The sequence below is a fragment of the Mesoplodon mirus genome, assembly GCF_964341445.2.
Source record: "Mesoplodon mirus genome assembly, chromosome: 8".
Lineage (NCBI taxonomy): Eukaryota > Metazoa > Chordata > Mammalia > Artiodactyla > Ziphiidae > Mesoplodon > Mesoplodon mirus.
The window spans coordinates 28,601,947-28,621,671 of record NC_138984.1 but is presented as its reverse complement, the minus strand read 5'-3'; the positions used below and the strand labels follow the sequence as shown (position 1 = coordinate 28,621,671).

Genomic DNA, 19,725 nt, shown 5'->3' with positions numbered 1-19,725 from the left:
CTGTTGTGGCCTCTCCCGTTGCGGAGCACAGGCTCCAGACGCGCAGGCTCAGCGGCCATGGCTCACGGGCCCAGCCGCTCCGTGGCATGTGGGATCCTCCCGGACCGGGGCACGAACCCATGTCCCCTGCATCGGCAGGCAGACTCTCAACCACTGTGCCACCAGAGAATCTAACTCCCAAAGGCTAGACTTTTAGCCACAATATAAGTAAAGTACTCCCCAAACACCTGGTATCAGTTTGGTTCAGTTTGCATTTTTAGACCTACTTTGTTCTTTGGCTGTGTGTCCACAGATAAATTATTTTATGGTTTCCATTCTGTGACATTTGCTTCCTTTGTAGAGCTGCTGGTGGTATTTTGATTCGTTGCTCCCCTTCTTAACTTGACACCTAGAGACACATGTAGTCATCATGTCTGTATAAAAACATTTTTAAAAATGAGTCCACCTCAGTTTTAGATCCTTCCCTTCTAGGGTGCTTTGCTTCCATCACCAAAATTTCTGAGAAATGACTTCCCTGATTTCAATGATGGAGGGAAATCAAGTCATAAATGATCCTGATTGTTTTAAATTCCACCAGACAGAAAGATGTTATTACCATAACAACTTTGACCTTACTTTGTAAGTACATCTCCTAGTTTTACTTCAGTTTTTCTAAGCAATGGAAGTAAACAGGCTTACTCTGTTTGCGGGCATATTCTGCTGCTTTGGGTGCTGTTAACATGGCAAAAGGGTGCAAGGAGAGGTGGAAGGGTGGAGCTCTGGGAACCTGAAAAAAAAAAACAGTTCTACTTTTAAAAGCTGCACCCACTTCGTACTGTCAACAGCTGCTGGTTATAGCACTTGTTTCGGGGCTCGGCCTGTTTCCCCAACCCATCGTCCTGACGCGTTACTAGCAGTTGAGGATCATGTTTCATGGGTCATGCACTTTCCCACACTGCCTTTTGTTGCTGTTCTTTGCCTAGAATGTTCTTTCACACAATGATGCTCTTCGCGTGGTTCCCTTTACCTGGAATAGCTTTTTCCTCCTCTTCTGCCTAGAGGCTCCTACTTTTCCTTTAAGATGTGGCTCATACATCACCTTTTCTGAGAAACTGACCCCGATGTCTCCCCACCTCCCCTCTTGGGCGCTGGCACCCCCCCATCCCATCCTAAGGCCAAATTATCATTTTTTTTTTTTTTTATTGCGGTATGCGGGCCTCTCACTGTCGTGGCCTCTCCCGTTGTGGAGCACACGCTCCGGACGCGCAGGCTCAGCGGCCATGGCTCACAGGCCCAGCCGCTCCGCGGCATGTGGGATCTTCCTGGACCGGGGCACGAACCCGTGTCCCCTGCATCGGCAGGCGGACTCTCAACCACTGCGCCACCAGGGAAGCCCAGGCCAAATTATTGACTCACTCCTCTGTGAACTAAAAACATGTCGTCACATAGAACACCCCCAGTGTGCAATAGTTATAACCCGCTGACTGCTGCATTGCACCAGAAACTTCCTCAAGGTTAGGACTATCTCTTCAACCTTTCATTCATTCAACAAGTTTCCAGTGAGCACTACTGTGGGTCAGGCCCTGTTTTAGGAGCTGCTGTTGGAAACAAGGAGCTGCTGTTGGTAACAGGAGCTGCTGTTGGTAACAAGGTTCCTGCCTTTCCAGGGCTGAGTGAGGAGAAAAAACCAATAAACTATTAGGCAATCAGGGTACCCACACATCGTGATAAGTTTAATCAACTAAACCAGAGAACGTGCTAGCAAGTTACTGGGTAACCGCCACCTCACGCAGAAAGGACAGAAAATTTGGATTAAACAATAAATGAAGTCGTGCTGTCTTTATAGACAGGACAGCTTATAGGCACCTCAGCAGGGCACGTCTAGGTTTGACCTCAGCCTTTTTTTTTTAAATTTTTATTTATTTATTTATTTATTTTTTGCTTTATAACAAATTTAATCAGTTATACATATACATATGTTCCCATATCCCCTCCCTTTTGCGTCTCCCTCCCACCCTCCCTATCCCACCCCTCCAGGCGGTCACAAAGCACCGAGCTGATCTCCCTGTGCTATGCGGCTGCTTCCCACTAGCTATCTACCTTACGTTTGGTAGTGTATATATGTCCATCCTGCTCTTTCACTTTGTCACAGCTTACCCTTCCCCCTCCCCATATCCTCAAGTCCATTCTCTAGTAGGTCTGTGTCTTTATTCCTGTCTTACCCCTATGTTCTTCATGACAATTTTTTTTCTTAAATTCCATATATATGTGTCAGCATACAGTATTTGTCTTTCTCTTTCTGACTTACTTCACTCTGTATGACAGACTCTAGGTCCATCCACCTCATTACAAATAGCTCAATTTCATTTCTTTTTATGGCTGAGTAATATTCCATTGTATATATGTGCCACATCTTCTTTACCCATTCATCCGATGATGGACATTTAGGACCTGTTTCCATCTCCGGGCTATTGTAAATAGGGCTGCTATGAACATTTTGGTACATGTCTCTTTTTGAATTATGGTTTTCTCAGGGTATATGCCCAGTAGTGGGATTGCTGGGTCATAGGGTAGTTCTATTTGTAGTTTTTTAAGGAACCTCCATATCGTTCTCCATAGTGGCTGTATCAATTTACATTCCCACCAACAGTGCAAGAGGGTACCCTTTTCTCCACACCCTCTCCAGCATTTATTGTTTCTAGATTTTTTGATGATGGCCATTCTGACTGGCGTGAGATGATATCTCATTGTAGTTTTGATTTGCATTTCTCTAATGAGTAAAGGTGTTGAGCATCCTTTCATGTGTTTGTTGGCAGTCTGTATATCTTCTGTGGAGAAATGTCTATTTAGGTCTTCTGCCCATTTTTGGATTGGGTTGTTTGTTTTTTGTTATTGAGCTGCATGAGCTGCTTATAAATTTTGGAGATTAATCCTTTGTCAGTTGCTTCATTTGCAAATATTTTCTCCCATTCTGAGGGTTGTCTTTTGGTCTTGTTTATGGTTTCCTTTGCTGTGCAAAAGCTTTTAAGTTTCATTAGGTCCCATGTGTTTATTTTTGTCTTTATTTCCATTTCTCTAAGAGGTGGGTCAAAAAGGATCTTGCTGTGATTTATGTCATAGAGTGTTCTGCCTATGTTTTCCTCTAAGAGTTTGATAGTATCTGGCCTTACATTTAGGTCTTTAATCCATTTTGAGCTTATTTTTGTGTATGGTGTTAGGGAGTGATCTAATCTCATACTTTTACATGTCCCTATCCAGTTTTCTCAGCACCACTTATTGAAGAGACTGTCCTTTCTCCACTGTACATTCCTGCCTCCTTTATCAAAGATAAGGTGACCATATGTGCGTGGGTTTATCTCTGGGCTTTCTATCCTGTTCCATTGATCTATCTTTCTGTTTTTGTGCCAGTACTATACTGTCTTGATTACTGTAGCTTTGTAGTATAGTCTGAAGTCAGGGAGCCTGATTCCTCCAGCTCCATTTTTCGTTCTCAAGATTGCTTTGGCTATTCGGGGTCTTTTGTGTTTCCATACAAATTGTGAAATTTTTTGTTCTAGTTCTGTGAAAATTGCCAGTGGTAGTTTGATAGGGATTGCATTGAATCTGTAGATTGCTTTGGCTAGTAGAGTCATTTTCACAATGTTGATTCTTCCAATCCAAGAACATGGTACATCTATCCATCTATTTGTATCATCTTTAATTTCTTTCATCAGTGACTTATAATTTTCTGCATACAGGTCTTTTGTTTCCTTAGGTAGGTTTATTCCTAGATATTTTATTCTTTTTGTTGCAATGGTAAATGGGAGTGTTTCCTTGATTTCACTTGCAGATTTTTCATCATTAGTATATAGGAATGCCAGAGATTTCTGTGCATTAATTTTGCATCCTGCTACTTTACCAAATTCATTGATTAGCTCTAGTAGTTTTCTGGTAGCATCTTTAGGATTCTCTATGTATAGTATCATGTCATCTGCAAACAGTGACAGCTTTACTTCTTCTTTTCCGATTTGGATTCCTTTTATTTCCTTTTCTTCTCTGATTGCTGTGGCTAAAACTTCCAAAACTAGGTTGAATAAGAGTGGTGAGAGTGGGCAACCTTGTCTTGTTCCTGATCTTAGTGGAAATGGTTTCAGTTTTTCACCATTGAGGACGATGCTGGCTGTGGGTTTGTCATATATGGCCTTTATTATGTTGAGGAAAGTTCCCTCTATGCCTACTTTCTGGAGGGTTTTTATCATAAATGGGTGTTGAATTTTGTCGAAAGCTTTCTCTGCATCTATTGAGATGATCATATGGTTTTTCTCCTTCAATTTGTTAATATGGTGTATCACGTTGATTGATTTGCGTATATTGAAGAATCCTCGCATTCCTGGAATTAACCCCACTTGATCATGGTGTATGATCCTTTTAATGTGCTGTTGGATTCTGTTTGCTAGTATTTTGTTGAGGATTTTTGCATCTATGTTCATCAGTGATATTGGCCTGTAGTTTTCTTTCTTTGTGACATCCTTGTCTGGTTTTGGTATCAAGGTGATGGTGGCCTCGTAGAATGAGTTTGGGAGTGTTCCTCCCTCTGCTATATTTTGGAAGAGTTTGAGAAGGATAGGTGTTAGCTCTTCTCTAAATGCTTGATAGAATTCGCCTGTGAAGCCATCTGGTCCTGGGCTTTTCTTTGTTGGAAGATTTTTTATCACAGTTTCAATTTCAGTGCTTGTGATTGGTCTGTTATATTTTCTATTTCTTCCTGATTCAGTCTTGGCAGGTTGTGCATTTCTAAGAATTTGTCCATTTCTTCCAGGTTGTCCATTTTATTGGCATAGAGTTGCTTATAGTAATCTCTCATGATCTTTTATATTTCTGCAGTGTCAGTGGTTACTTCTCCTTTTTCATTTCTAATTCTATTGATTTGAGTCTTCTCCCTTTTTTTCTTGATGAGTCTGGCTAATGGTTTATCAATTTTGTTTATCTTCTCAAAGAACCAGCTTTTAGTTTTATTGATCTTTGCTATCGTTTCCTTCATTTCTTTTTCATTTATTTCTGATCTGATTTTTATGATTTCTTTCCTTCTGCTAACTTTGGGATGTTTTTGTTCTTCTTTCTCTAATTGCTTTAGGTGCAAGGTTAGGTTGTTTATTCGAGATGTTTCCTGTTTCTTAAGGTGGGATTGTATTGCTATAAACTTCCCTCTTAGAACTGCTTTTGCTGCATCCCATAGGTTTTGGGTCGTCGTGTCTCCATTGTCATTTGTTTCTAGGTATTTTTTAATTTCCTCTTTGATTTCTTCAGTGATCACTTCGTTTTTAAGTAGTGTATTGTTTAGCCTCCATGTGTTTGTATTTTTTACAGATCTTTTCCTGTAATTGATATCTAGTCTCATAGCATTGTGGTCGGAAAAGATACTTGATACAATTTCAATTTTCTTAAATTTACCAAGGCTTGATTTGTGACCCAAGATATGATCTATCCTGGAGAATGTTCCATGAGCACTTGAGAAAAATGTGTATTCTGTTGTTTTTAGATGGAATGTCCTATAAATATCAATTAAGTCCATCTTGTTTAATGTATCATTTAAAGCTTGTGTTTCCTTATTGATTTTCATGTTGGATGATCTGTCCATTGGTGAAAGTGGGGTGTTAAAGTCCCCTACTATGATTGTGTTACTGTCGATTTCTCCTTTTATGGCTGTTAGTATTTGCCTTATGTACTGAGGTGCTCCTATGTTGGGTGCATAAATATTTACAATTGTTATATCTTCTTCTTGGATTGATCCCTTGATCATTATGTAGTGTCCTTCTTTGTCTCTTCTAGTAGTCTTTATTTTAAAGTCTATTTTGTCTGATATGAGAATTGCTACTCCAGCTTTCTTTTGGTTTCCATTTGCATGGAATATCTTTTTCCATCCCCTTACTTTCAGTCTGTATGTGTCTCTAGGTCTGAAGTGGGTCTCTTGTAGACAGCATATATATGGGTCTTGTTTTTGTATCTATTCAGCCACTCTGTGTCTTTTGGTGGGAGCATTTAGTCCATTTACATTTAAGGTAATTATCGATATGCATGTTCCTATTCCCATTTTCTTAATTGTTTTGGGTTTGTTATTGTAGGTCTTTTCCTTCTGTTGTGTTTCTTGCCTAGAGAAGTTCCTTTAGCATTTGTTGTAAAGCTGGTTTGGTGGTGCTGAACTCTCTCAGCTTTTGCTTGTCTGTAAACGTTTTAATTTCTCCATCAAATCTGAATGAGATCCTTGCTGGGTAGAGTAATCTTGGTTGCAGGTTTTTCTCCTTCATCACTTTAATTATGTCCTGCCACTCCCTTCTGGCTTGTAGAGTTTCTGCTGAGAGATCAGCTGTTATCCTGATGGGGATTCCCTTGTGTGTTATTTGTTGTTTTTGCCTTGCTGCTTTTAATATGATTTCTTTGTGTTTAATTTTTGACAGTTTGATTAATATGTGTCTTGGCATATTTCTCCTTGGATTTATTCTGTATGGGACTCTCTGTGCCTCCTGGACTTGATTAACTAATTCCTTTCCCATATTAGGGAAGTTTTCAACTATAATCTCTTCAAATATTTTCTCAGTCCCTTTCTTTTTCTCTTCTTCTTCTGGAACCCCTATAATTTGAATGTTGGTGCCTTTAATGTTGTCCCAGAGGTCTCTGAGACTGTCCTCTGTTCTTTTCATTCTTTTTTCTTTATTTTGCTCTGCAGCAGTTATTTCCACTATTTTATCTTCCACCTCACTTATCCGTTCTTCTGCCTCAGTTATTCTGCTATTGATCCCATCTAGAGTATTTTTTATTTCATTGATTGTGTTTTTAATCGATGCTTGATTCATCTTTAGTTCTTCTAGGTCCTTGTTAACTGTTTCTTGCATTTTGTCTATTCTATTTCCAAGATTTTGGATCTTGGAAATAGAATCTTGGATCATCTTTACCATCATTATTCTGAATTCTTTTTCAGGTAGACTGCCTATTACCTCTTCATTTGTTAGGTCTGGTGGGTTTTTATCTTGCTCCTTCTCCTGCTGTGTGTTTTTCTGTCTTCTCATTTTGCTTATGTTACTGTGTTTGGGGTCTCCTTTTTGCAGGCTGCAGGTTCGTAGTTCCCGTTGTTTTGGGTGTCTGTCCCCAGTGGCTAAGGTTGGGTTAGTGGGTTGTGTAGGCTTCCTGGTGGAGGGGACTAGTGCCTGTGTTCTGGTGGATGAGGCTGGATCTTGTCTTTCTCGTGGGCAGGTCCATGTCTGGTGGTGTGTTTTGGGGTGTCTGTGGACTTTTTATGATTTTTGGCCACCTCTCTGCTAATGGGTGGCATTGTGTTCCTGTCTTGCTAGTTGTTTGGCATAGGGTGTCCAGCACTGTAGCTTGCTGGTCGTTGACTGAAGCTGGGTGCTGGTGTTGAGATGGAGATCTCTGGAAGATTTTTGCCGTTTGATATTATGTGGAGCTGGGAGGTCTCTTGTGGACCAGTGTCCTGAAGTTGGCTCTCCCACCTCAGAGGCACAGCACTGACTCCGGGCTCCTCAATTTGGGATGATGTGTTGTCTATTCATGTATTCCACAGATGCAGGGTACATCAAGTTGATTGTGGAGCTTTAATCCGCTGCTTCTGAGGCTGCTGGGAGAGGTTTCCCTTTCTCTTCTTTGTTCTCACAGCTCCTGGGTCTCAGCTTTGGATTTGGCCCCGCCTCTGCGTGTAGGTCACCGGAGGGCGTCTGTTCTTCGCTCAGACAGGACAGGGTTAAAGGAGCAGCCTCTTCGGGGACTCTGGCTCACTCAGGCCGGGCGGGAGGGAGGGGCACGGAGTGCGGGGCGAGCCTGCAGTGGCAGAGGTCGGCGTGACGTTGCACCAGCCCGAGGCGCGCCGTGCGTTCTCCCAGGGAAGCCGCCCCTGGATCCCGGGACCCCGGCAGTGGCGGGCTGCACAGGCTCCCGGAAGGGCGGTGTGGACAGTGACCTGCGCTCGCACACAGGCTTCTTGGCGGCGGCAGCAGCAGCCCCAGCGTCCCACGCCCGTCACTGGGCTCCGCGCTTTCAGCCGCGACTCGCGTCCGTCTGTGGAGCCCCTTTAAGCAGCGCTCTTAATCCCCTCTCCTCGCGCACCAGGAAACCAAGAGGGAAGAAAAAGTCTCTTGCCTCTTCGGCAGCTCCAGAGTTTTCCCGGACTCCCTCCCGGCTAGCTGTGGCACATTAGCCCCCTTCAGGCTGAGTTCTCGCCGCCAGCCCCAGTCCTCTCCCTGCGCTCTGACCGAAGCCCGCGCCTCAGCTTCCAGCGCCGCGCGCCCCGGCGGGCGAGCAGACAAGTCTCTCAGGCTGGTGAGTGCCGCTCGGCACCGATCCTCTGTGCGGGGATCTCTCCGCTTTGCCCTACCCAGGTATGTGGGGAGTTTCTTGCCTTTTGGGAGGTCTGGGGTCTTCTGCCAGCGTTCAGTAGGTGTTCTGTAGGAGTTGTTCCACGTGTAGCTGTATTTCTGGTGTATCCGTGGGGAGGAAGGTGATCTCCGCGTCTTACTCTTCCGCCATCTTCCCCGGAACAGCCGACCTCAGCCTTTTATTCAAATGGCAAACATATTTATTGAGAGTTTGTATCATATCCAGCATTGTAAAGAATTAAACATAAGCTTGAATGATGGCTTCTGACCTCAAGAAGCACGTAATCTAATCTATTCAGCAAGATGACCCTAAAACACAGAAAGTAATTACAAGAAGGCTTTGTATCTGTGTGGAGCAAGGGTGGCTGTGATAACAGCCCCGCAGGGTGATACATGCCACATGTAAGAAAGAGAACCAGTTCTTATGGTATCCCTGATGCATTTTTGACACTTAGAGAACTCAAGACAGGCTTTTGCAGGGAATTCCCTGGTGGTCCAGTGGCTAGGACTTGGCACTTTCGCTGCTGTGGCCTGGGTTCCAGGGAACTAAGATCCCGCAAGCCGCGTGGCATGGCCAAAAAAAAAAAAAAAAAAAGACAGGCTTTCCCGTGTCCACAGGAGAAGAGAGAAGCTGAGGATTTTAAAGTCACTTCCAGCTCACATATTCTATGACTCCTTATAATCTGATGATTCATGCAAGCCGTTAATATAGCTTCCTGCGTGGTTTACAAGAAAAATTATTTTTCAAGTAGGATGACATTGAAATCCTAAACCTAGAGTTAATCATATGCTCTTTTTTTACTTCAAAGTTACTGATATCTTCAGTGTACCACACAGCTAGCAAGTGACAGAGCTGGGACTAGACACCAGTCTGTTTGCCTCTGAAGAGCTTGCTTTGGACTCTGGATGTAAGTCTGGATAGAGTGAAATGATGGATGGTCAGACACTAGGGTGTGGAAAGAAGCGATTCTCATGTTCTCTAGTTACCTGCCTTTGTCTTTGTTACACCAGTTTTCACTCTCTCTGCCCCCCTTTCCTTTTCCCCTCTTTCTCTGTCAAAGGGGAGCTGAAGAATATTTTTATTGTTTGCTTTATTTGTTGAAGGAAGATTTATGCTCCTTTTACTTCAGTTTAAAATTGTGTAGGACCTCTTATATTTATCTGAAGCTAACTGCAAATAACCCTCACTTGTGTGAAGTTCTTAGTTAAATCTTTTTTCCCTATGGGTCCATGTTCCTCAGCAGAAAAATGGCTCCCTGTCAGCCAAAACCAGCTCCCTTATCGGGAGCAGAACGCAAAGCTTAACAGAATTGAACAATTCTGAGTCCAGGAGGCCTTTCTGTCACTAGGTGGCAGCAAATAGTCCTGAAGAAAGCCATCAAGCCCACACACAGTACCCATGTGGTACCAAAGTGGCCAATTCCAGTGGCCAGAAATTCTACATAATCTGATTAGTATTCAACAGCGCTTTAAGCTCTTGAGTGGGAAGGATTTTAGCTGTTGCTTAGGAGACATTTTATCTGAAGGAATCAAAAGTGATTCATATACATGCAGCGGTTAGAGAGGAACCTTTGTCAATAACTATTTTTTTTTTGAACAACCACACCTCCTAGTTAAAACCATTTTTATGAAGTTATGTTAAATCCCAAAGGACTGTTTTAAAATAGATCTTACAATTTCATCTTTGAAATGCTCCATTTCCATTAAGAGGTCCTGCTAATTCTTTAAGATGTGGAGGGGGTGACTGAGTACAGCCGACGTGTAGCCACAAGAGAAAGGCCTGAGCTGGCATCCTTGAGTCCGTGAGGAGCTTGTGAGGTCCACAGGGGTAGATGATCCTCAGATGCTTATGTCTGTATCTCACATCATCTCATACCCTTTGTGAGAATTTTTTATCTAAAATAGGCAAGGTTTATAATGTATTAATAATACAATGGATGCTTGATGAGCTATTTCATTTTTGAATATTTAGAGAAGTGGTTCTTAACTAGCTGTGATTTTGTCTCTTAGTGGACATTTGGCAACGTTGAAAGACATTTTTAGTTGTCACATCACGGGGCAGGAGTGGTAAGCTATTGGCATCTAATGGGCAGAGGCCAGGGATGCTGCTAAACATCCCACAATGCACTGGACAGCCCCGACTCCACCCCCTACGCACACAACAAAGAATGATCTGACCCAAAATGTTAAGAAACCCTGATTTAGAGGAATATAGAGGAAATCAGATACACCCCCTCCCTCCTGGGTACCAGAACCTTAACCATAGCTATTATTTTGAGGTTACCATGTGCCAACCACTAAGGGCTTTACTGATATAACTCATCTTATTTCCCACAGAAACCCCATCTTCTGGTCCCTGTTTTTACAAATGAAATCAAGGCCGATAGAGTTTAGAAGACTTGCCCAGGATTAATCTGCTGATAGCTGGTAGAGCTGGGGTTCGAACCCAGGCTACCTGGCTCTAGGATTCTCATGCTTAACCCTTACACAAATGGCCTTTCACATACAGGACACTCATATTCTGTAACAATAAACAAACTCAGGTCTTTTAAGGAAAGCCCCTGAAGCCCAGTCCCCCTAAAATCGAGTTCCTCTGCTGAGTTATGATTAACTTCTCTATCCAAAACATTATTCTGTTTCTTGTCCAACACCTGTTCCCCTCAAGATTGAGGAGTATCAAAGGAAAGGGGGGACTGAAACTGAGCAGGACCCTGTGGAGCCCTCCTGGACACCACAGCCTTTCCATGTCCCCCATTTTTTGTTTGTAGAAAAAAAGCATCAGACATTCCCTGAGTTCCAAAGGGCAGATTCAAACAGTTACCAGTTAGGGGAGTGACTGAACGCAGAGAGAGAACAGTAGTGCAGAGATGGGGGCTGGCCCTGGTTCCTCTTCAGGGAATGTGCATGGCAATCTGATACGTACCTCTGAGTTCTTCTATGGGAACTAAGGCTCCCACCCAGGTGGAGGAGGTCATTTCAGGCTGAGCAGAAGCACACGGACCCCAGACTGGTTGGAACCAGAAGGCTGATGATTGAGATTCCCAGAACACCACCCAGTTACCTCATCACCAACCAATCAGAGGAGGGTTACATACTCTGCAGCCCTCCCACCAAATTTTGCCTATAAAAACGTCTTCCCTGAGACCCACCAGGGAGTTCGGGTCTTTTGAGCCGAAGCTGCCCCGTTCTCCTTGCTCAGCCCCGCAGTAAACTTTGCTGTGCTCCAAACTTAGACGTTTCGGTCATTTGGTCTCACTGTGCAGCAGCCACGTGAACTTGAGTTTGACAACACCCCCTCTCTGAGGGTACGATTTATTTCCCTGCAGAACTGGTCATTATGTAGTCTACCTGTACACCTGGACTTTTTGTTATTGGTAACTGATTGTGAAGACAGAGACTGTGAAGAACAGAGAAGGTGCTGAATAAAGGCTCTTTAATGAATGAATGAAAGGCCGGATGGATGGATAGGGACTGGCCAGCCCGCTCTAAACAGTGCGGCTTCCTGTTCTGGCCCCTTTAATGAACCTGGCTCATCTGAGCTACTCTGACACCCATGTTTGCAAACCTTCTTGATGGATAACCCAGCTCAGACTGGAGGGGTTCACAGTGCCATTCCCTCCAGGATGTGATTTTCCGTATTTGCTCTCTGGCCACTTGAGCTGAGACCAACCAACCAGAGGTGCCTATGGCCTGCTCTAGACCTGTCCCAGACACAGAAGATGAAAGGGGAGAAAACACAATGTCTGAAGCAGTGGAGCTTGGGCTCAGATATTTATATGTATGTGTTGGCGGGGAGGGTTTGAGGAAAGGGGAGAAGAGGGCAGCCTGGAAGGGAGAAAGCTGCAGAAAAAACGAACAGGAATGAAGCAGCATGGTTTACTTGTCTCTGTAAGAACACAAAAGAGCTGGGCTTTCTTTAAAAGCCAAGAACAGCTTGGGTCTCTGAGGAGCACTGAGTCTGGTGTGGCTTATACCTCAGCCAAGGTAGAATGTCAGCTCCAAGATATGAGATTCATGAGAAAGTCATCTTTTCTGACTCACCCACCCTTGTATCCCTGCACCTACAACTATATTGAATGAATGAGTGAGTGAATGAATGAATGGATAGAGTTGAAACCAGAGTGATCAGAGAGGAGGTGCTGATTTCCTCTGTAATCAAGGGAACTTGAGTCTCAGGACCAGGCCAGCTTACGTATGGATCAAGGTGAGAGGGCCATTGGATTCAGTTACAACACTTCTGAGGAAATGCTTGTCTCCTAAGCTGGCCCTGGTGGACTTTTTACTTTATAGGACCCCACTGTCTGCAGTATGGCCTGCAGGTAAGAGAACAAAGGATGCAGGCATTCCTGTGGCCGTAGCCCTGCCCCTGACCTCGCCTCCCTTCCAAATCCTGGTGGGGGGCATTGAAAGCTGCTGTGTGAGTAGAAGTCCTCATGTGAGGCTGTGGGTTCTCCCTGCTTCCCTCCCTGACTCCCTCCCACTACACATCCCTGCCAACCCCACCCCATCTGCCCTTTCTTCTTCCCTTTTCTAGAAGTATCTAAAGGGATCAGTAGTTCACCTCTAAAGAGAAGCCCATATTTTAAATGTCTACTAAAGGTTCATACATTCATAAACAGCAAAACCTGAACTGACTGTAAAGACCATTCAGAATACTCCGTTTTTGTTTTTGTTTTTTTAAGATGAGTATATGGAAGCCCAAAGAGGGAAAGGGACCCAGTCAGAACTCACCCTGGGTCTCTGGACTCCCAGATCGTTAGTGCTTCTATTAGACTGACTTCCAAGCAGTCTTGTGGGCAGGAGAAATGTGGAAGCAGTAAGCTAGATAATTTCTCATGAGAATGAATGTTGCAGGTCTTGTCCTCGTGCTAGAAGTTATTACATCATACAAGAGGAGCGCTTGGACTTACCAGATCCACATCATGAAAGGTGTAAGTGAGAAATTCTGTTAATCAGAGACAGAGGCAGAATCTAGACTCTGAGCCTGGTGCTCTATTGGCTGCCTTTATTTGGCCTTCCATAAAATGCATTTGGTATTATGAATATAGTCCTCTACATAAGGAAAGCATCTTACATTTATTATCCAAGTAAGATATGGCTACATCTGGTTTTATCCATCATGATATAAAACTGTTATTTCATGCCTGGAAATGCAACATTATGAATTCATAAAATAAAGAAATTCTCTCTAAAAATCCCTTATATTGATAGTCTCAGGTCGTCCCTACCTTGGTAGCACAAGAATTGGTAGAAGAATCAGCCCCATAAATTTTAAAGACTTCCTCAATTGGGATACTGTTCTGTTAAACAACAACAATGACAAAAATGTATTATCATATCATGGCTTTTCTTTTATTACAAAACAAAGCTATTATAGCTCCCATATGTCCAGTACCATGCCTGGAGACCATGGGCACCAAATAAATGTCTTCTAAACAAATGGATAAATCAGAGTATCCTAATACCAATGTTATTTTTTCCTCTTAAATAAATGTTTTCACAATACAATATAGAAGTCAGTCTTTTTATTAATCTTTAAAAATAAAAATTTAACATTAGTAAATTCTACATATTTAGAGACATTGGTTGAAATAGTAAAATAAATATCCATTAATATGAAAATGCACATTGTAGATACGAAATCTCCATGTATGCAAATAATGTTCTTTTCCTTACCATTAAGATTCCAGCATAAGACGATAAAATCATTGCTTCTCGTTCTCTGTGGTTTGGATATATGGCTCTACCCCGAAATGGCATTTTTCTAAGGGGGAATATGAATAAATAAGGATGGAGGGTTTATTCTTGTTTTGTTTGACACCTGCTAAGGTTGTGACAATAATCATAAGTAATAAGTAATTACCAATGGCTGTGTGCTATGCTATTCACAAAATTGATATGATTAATCCATCATCAGTAAAGTGTACACTTTGAATTTTGAATCTTCCAACAGTGGTGACGAATTTGCCCTCATCTATCCACATTTCCGCAGCTATCAAATCCTGGCGGACTGGCCACTATGGTGGAAAATTTTGGTTTCACCAACCTATATCCTTTCCCCTTCTTGGGGTAGTTTGCTTGGGGGTAACTGCCTTAACCCCCTGTAAGCCTGTAAGCTTCCAGGGAAGCTGATGACACCCCTAGATTCCAAGGATGGAAAACACACTGTGGCCTAAATTAGCTAGCACCCCCAGATAAGTCAGAGCACACAGAGCCATTGAGACACAATTCTGTGATTTTTAAAAAGTCCATTCTCCCCTGGCCTGAATGTTGTGATAAAGTGGGCTGAAACTAGGAATAGTGTCCATCCAGAGGAAATAGCTAAGAGGTAGATCCTGATGACCTGGTTTGAGTTTTGAATTAAGCCATGCCTAATGAGGACCTAGCCGTGGACTTTCCAGATACAGAGGCAATAAATCTCTCCTCCCTCTCTCCTTTTTTAAATTATTTATTTTTTTGCTTAAGTGTGTTTAAACCGGATTTTCTGCTTATTACAACTAAATACTGATACAACCATTCAGCACCAGGTGTGTATTCTAAAGTCACAGAGCAGAAGAAACAGCTGGCCTCCAGAACAAGCGATTCAATCCCGGCCTCATTAGTTTCATGTTCTTCCTAACTGAGTGGGTCTGCTCGGCACACATGGGAGAAGATGCCAGTAATCCTGGCAAGGATTCAAACTGTGGTGATTCAAGCCTCTCAGCTCAGGTGCACATCTGTTTAAATGCTTAAGAAGCTGTGTTTAATAGTTCTTAGGAAAAGATTGCAGCCTTACCCACAGAACTGATCATTTTTTTAAAAAAGTCAAGGCACGTACCAATAAAGCACAATTTTATTTCTAAGGCAGAACATTCTATGCAAGAAAGATCTGCATCTGACAGACACCAACTCACAGAGATGCAAAATATGTAAGCATGTATATGACTTCCTCGAATCGACAACTGTGAGGGTTTCTTCAGGTTTCTAGTTGGAGGGGGATACATACCCCATAGTATTTTCAAATATGAGTGCCTTGTGGTGAATTTCCTCTGTCATTACTCACAGTTAAAAAAAAAAAAAAGAAAGAAAAAGAAAAAAAACTATTCAACTTACACTTTCTCCCACTCCAGCCAAGTTAAGTCTTCTGAATGATCCAGCCACTGCAGAGCAACACTGATGGCCAAGTCATAGTGTGCCTGGAAGCAGGAAGCACAGACAGCAAAGGAACGGGCTGAGACACTGGCCCAGGCACGTGCAAAGCACAATGAGAATGGCACTAAGCCTATTCTACTCGTTTGTCATGTCCACAAAGGTGAGGATCACCAGCTGTGTCCAGTAACCTGATGCTCAGGCAGAAATAACTAGTGTTCTTCAGGCATTACATTTACCTCACACTAGAGCAGTGTGTGTGTGTGTGTGTGTGCGCGTGCTCGCGCATGAGCCAAAAATGAAAAGATAGATTCATGGAATACTAAACTGGGAATCAGGGAATCTGGGTTCAAATCTAGGTATTGCCAACAACTCATGGTACTATATCCTTGGGTGAGCAATTGCTGTTCTCTGGGCCACAGTTTCCTTGAATTTTAAAATAGAAAAAGGGGAAGATAGAGGAAGAGGGACACAGAGAACAATTTCTAATTCTGTGGAATATCAGAACTGAGTGCCCAGGGTCACAGGGGAGGTGGTGTGTCCACCTGAGGAGTTGGGGGAATCCCGGGAGGCTTCAGAGAGGAGGCGTCAGTGGAGCTGGGGCTTGGGGGATGAGGAGAATGTCTACAGGTGGAGAAGGACCTCCCAGGAGGAGGGTCCAGCAGAAGCAGAGAACTGGAGGTAGACCAAGTGACTTTCTAAGAGTCTTATATGCAGTAAAAAGCTGAGGACCAATGCCATGTTCATTCCTATCCTCCCCACTACCTTGTCCTGATAATTTCTAAGCGTCTTTGCCATTTATCTATCAAAACATTCCTTTTCTCCTCCCCACCCCCAGACCCAGTAAAAGGAAGGTCAGTTTTGTTTCTGTGTTTGTAGATGGGTTCCAAGGTTCTATGTAACTCTAACATTGTGTAAACAATGTAATTATAAGAATGTAATTATTTCTTTCAGGGACTGAACCAAAGTGAAAAGGAAGGAAGGAAGGAAGGGAGGGAGGGAGGAAGGAAAGAAAGAAAGAAAAAGAAAAAGAAAGAAAGAAAGAAAGAAAAAGAAAGAAGGAAGGAAGGAAGGAGGGAAGGACCGTGCTCACTTGTTGAAACCTAATACAAAGATTGATGCCTGGACCAGCAGCACTGGCATCACCTGTTTGCTTATTAGAAATGCAAATGTCCAGCCCCACCCCTGAACCCCGTAATCAAAACGGTCTTGTAATAAGACCCCATTGAAGTTTGAGAGGCACTTGTCTAATTGATTTAATTTCTCCATTTAATACGTGCACAGAGAAGTGGTTTAGAACACCAAGCCTTAACTGCTCATTCAGCTCCAGAGAAATGAGAGAGGGAAGGGGAGGGAGCGGGGAGGGACAGGTGGTTTCTTCTTCCTCATTAGTGCAAGAATAGTAAATGGGTAGCATAAAAAAGCTGAGGGTTTACTGATCTCTTTTGGATTAGATCTTTACATAGCTTCCTTAATTTATGTGAAGTGAACTTTGATTACATAGTATGAATCTGAGTTTCAACATGTATAATGTAATAAAAAAGGGTTTTAGGATTATTCAATTATTTGGTTTTCTCCATAAATGGTAAAAAATTGTATTTGAGAACTACACGATAGTTAATCTCGTCAACAAGCTTTTAACATCATGTCTGTCACATTTAATCTTGTACTCGTTTTGCTTTTAAATCTTTTCTCTCCTAATAGGAAATAAAGAGCAAAAGTCTCATGACTTTAATTTTCTCATTCTTCTTGCTTTCAGTTTGATGAGTTGAAGAGACCACATGGACAATCCTAGGTTGAGAAGATGAGGAAGAGGACATTCTGGGGGGATCAAGATTAGCCTTGCTTATGATAGATATTAGATCCTTGTTCTGTTCCCATAATACACATAAGACACAAATGTGACTCGTGGCAGCATGCCTTTCTTTACCATATCATCTAGAAAGGTGACTTGCCTTCTTCCTTTTGGGTCAAATTCATTTTCCCGAAGTCTGATGCCAATATAATCTCCCCTTAAAAGCAAGAGAGCAGGATTGAACCAGCGGGAAAGACATGGGAGCACGGTCTACAGAAGAACATTCCTTCCCCATCCCTCCCTCCTCCACCAAATACAAGCGAAGTCACCGATGGCTCTGGTAGCTGAGTTAATATTCATTTTGATTTAAACGGCCATTCTGCAACCCTGCAGGTTTAAAGTGTCTAACCATCATGAACAAATCACATTTATCGTAAAATTAAACTCACATAGAACCGAATTTCTAGGAAAGCAGGGAGTATGATAAATCCCCAAAAGCAGAACAGATTTTACAAAACCGAAAGGATTGAGACCCACTGTTTAAAATAAAGATTCCCTTGCTGCCCTTGCTAAATTCAGGCAGGATGTCCAAAGCTGATAACTTCCAGATATATGATATTCCGTACAGATGTGTTGTTTTGCCTGAAGGCTTTTTTCCCATTAGAATGCAAATACCGTTAGGAGGAGTTATGTGTAAAAACACATTAGTGATTCCACTTTAGTGTATCCTTATCAGATCCTTTCCTAACGGACTTTTAATAAGGGGAGGGTGGAATAAGGGCCCTGGGAGGTGAATAGAAAGGAGGACTACCCTGGGAAAGTCAAGAAGAGGGAATGGATATAGGAAAAGGACTCTGGGGTCTCCAAGGTCCATCTCACAATGTTACATAAGGACAGTTCTGTTTGTCAAGGTCTCTACCAAACACTCTGGGCAAGTTCCTATGCTGGGGATAAATGTGCTTTGGGGTTCTAAAAGCCCTTCTTCTGAGTCAACTCTTGAAATTTTGCTTTGTAATTCCAAGACACTTTATTTAAAGTAGCCTAAATAGATTCTTTGGGTAAAATTAAGCTATATATACATAAAAAATTATATCAGTTTTGAAATTCCAGTTCTTTGGATGAGATATGTAGAGGAACTGGCATTCCTAATCATGGTTTGTTCTTTATTATGTTGACCTCCAAACACATACATGTAAACGTGTGTGAATTCATACATAGTTTATTGCAGCATTTCTTTTTCTTTTTTTTTTTTACGGTACACGGGCCTCTCACTGTTGTGGCCTCTCCCGTTGCGGAGCACAGGCTCCGGACGCGCAGGCTCAGCGGCCATGGCTCACGGGCCCAGCCGCTCCGCGGCATGTGGGATCTTCCCAGACCGGGGCACGAACCCGTGTCCCCTGCGTCGGCAGGCAGACTCTCAACCACTGCGCCACCAGGGAAGCCCCTATTGCAGCATTTCTTAAAGAACTTGTTAAAAGATAATTATCTTAGTAGGCAGAGAAAGGACATTTAATGGAGACTACGATAAGATCTCTAATAAAAGGATATTATTGTTGTGCCTATAATCATGAAATAGAACATAATAACCTTTTTCTCCTCTTTTTATATGGTCTGTGATTTTCACCAACCTCTTAACAAAGTACCAAGTCAAAGAAAAGCTACCACAGGAGGAAAAAAATTTCCATTGGAAAACTTAATGTTTTCTTTATGTGTTTAAAACAAAGTTCGGAGTGCAGAAGATGGAGATAAATTATTTAATCAATAAGCCTGACAATAGAAGAAGCCGAGTCTGCAATTTAAATGCTGGGCCCTTGGGTATATTTTTCCAGAAATCTATACCTTTTACCAGTCGGGCCCTTTCAAAGGCATACCTTGCCCAGCACAGGCTGGGACTGTGGGCTCAGATCTTAGACTCTAGAACGGGGATGCCTCGCATGTGCACGCTGCTGGCAGAAACATCCTCCCAAGAGATTCAGCATCCTGCTTTGCACCACATGTGAGGCCTCTTGGGCAGGAGACAGAGGCCAGATCATCTGGCTTTCTCCTATGGCCCAGGAACAGATTCTTCCTTAGGTTTTTACCCCATGCCAATATCCAGACCATCTGTGACATAAACCCCACCAAATGCTCAGTGCAGTAAATGTAAGTTATTCTCAATCAGACTTACAGGAGTTTTTTCATTTCCTTCTTCAGTAGCCTTCTTTCCATGATTAAAGGCTTATCCAGCTGAGCAGGTATCTGCAGCCACACTGCACCTATTTTCCTTTGGAAAGACCCAGCCTCTCTGAACCTAGAAGCTACAGCAGCAAATCAGAGAGAATTTGAGTTAGGGATGCTATCACTCCTAATACCAGTCATGGAGTCCTAGGCTCTGGAAGGGATCCGAGAGTGTGCAGGCCTCCTATCCAGCAGGTTCCAGGTCAGAAAGCTGTCTGGAGGCCAGTGCACTGTACCTTGAGT

The 19,725-nt window shown here is 42.8% G+C and overlaps 1 protein-coding gene across 1 annotated transcript; it reads right to left on the bottom strand.

The window, feature by feature from the left end:
• Positions 1 to 302: 302 nt before the first annotated feature.
• LOC309809340 (uncharacterized protein C2orf80) lies at positions 303 to 19,473 on the bottom strand (the record flags this gene model as incomplete). The annotated part of the gene is made up of 7 exons (XM_082630404.1): positions 303 to 388; positions 679 to 766; positions 13,571 to 13,642; positions 14,019 to 14,106; positions 15,435 to 15,517; positions 17,401 to 17,482; positions 19,433 to 19,473. 7 exons carry the CDS (start codon positions 19,471 to 19,473, stop codon positions 303 to 305), a joined length of 540 nt encoding a protein of 179 aa, XP_082486530.1.
• Between the last annotated feature and the right edge of the window lie 252 nt (positions 19,474 to 19,725).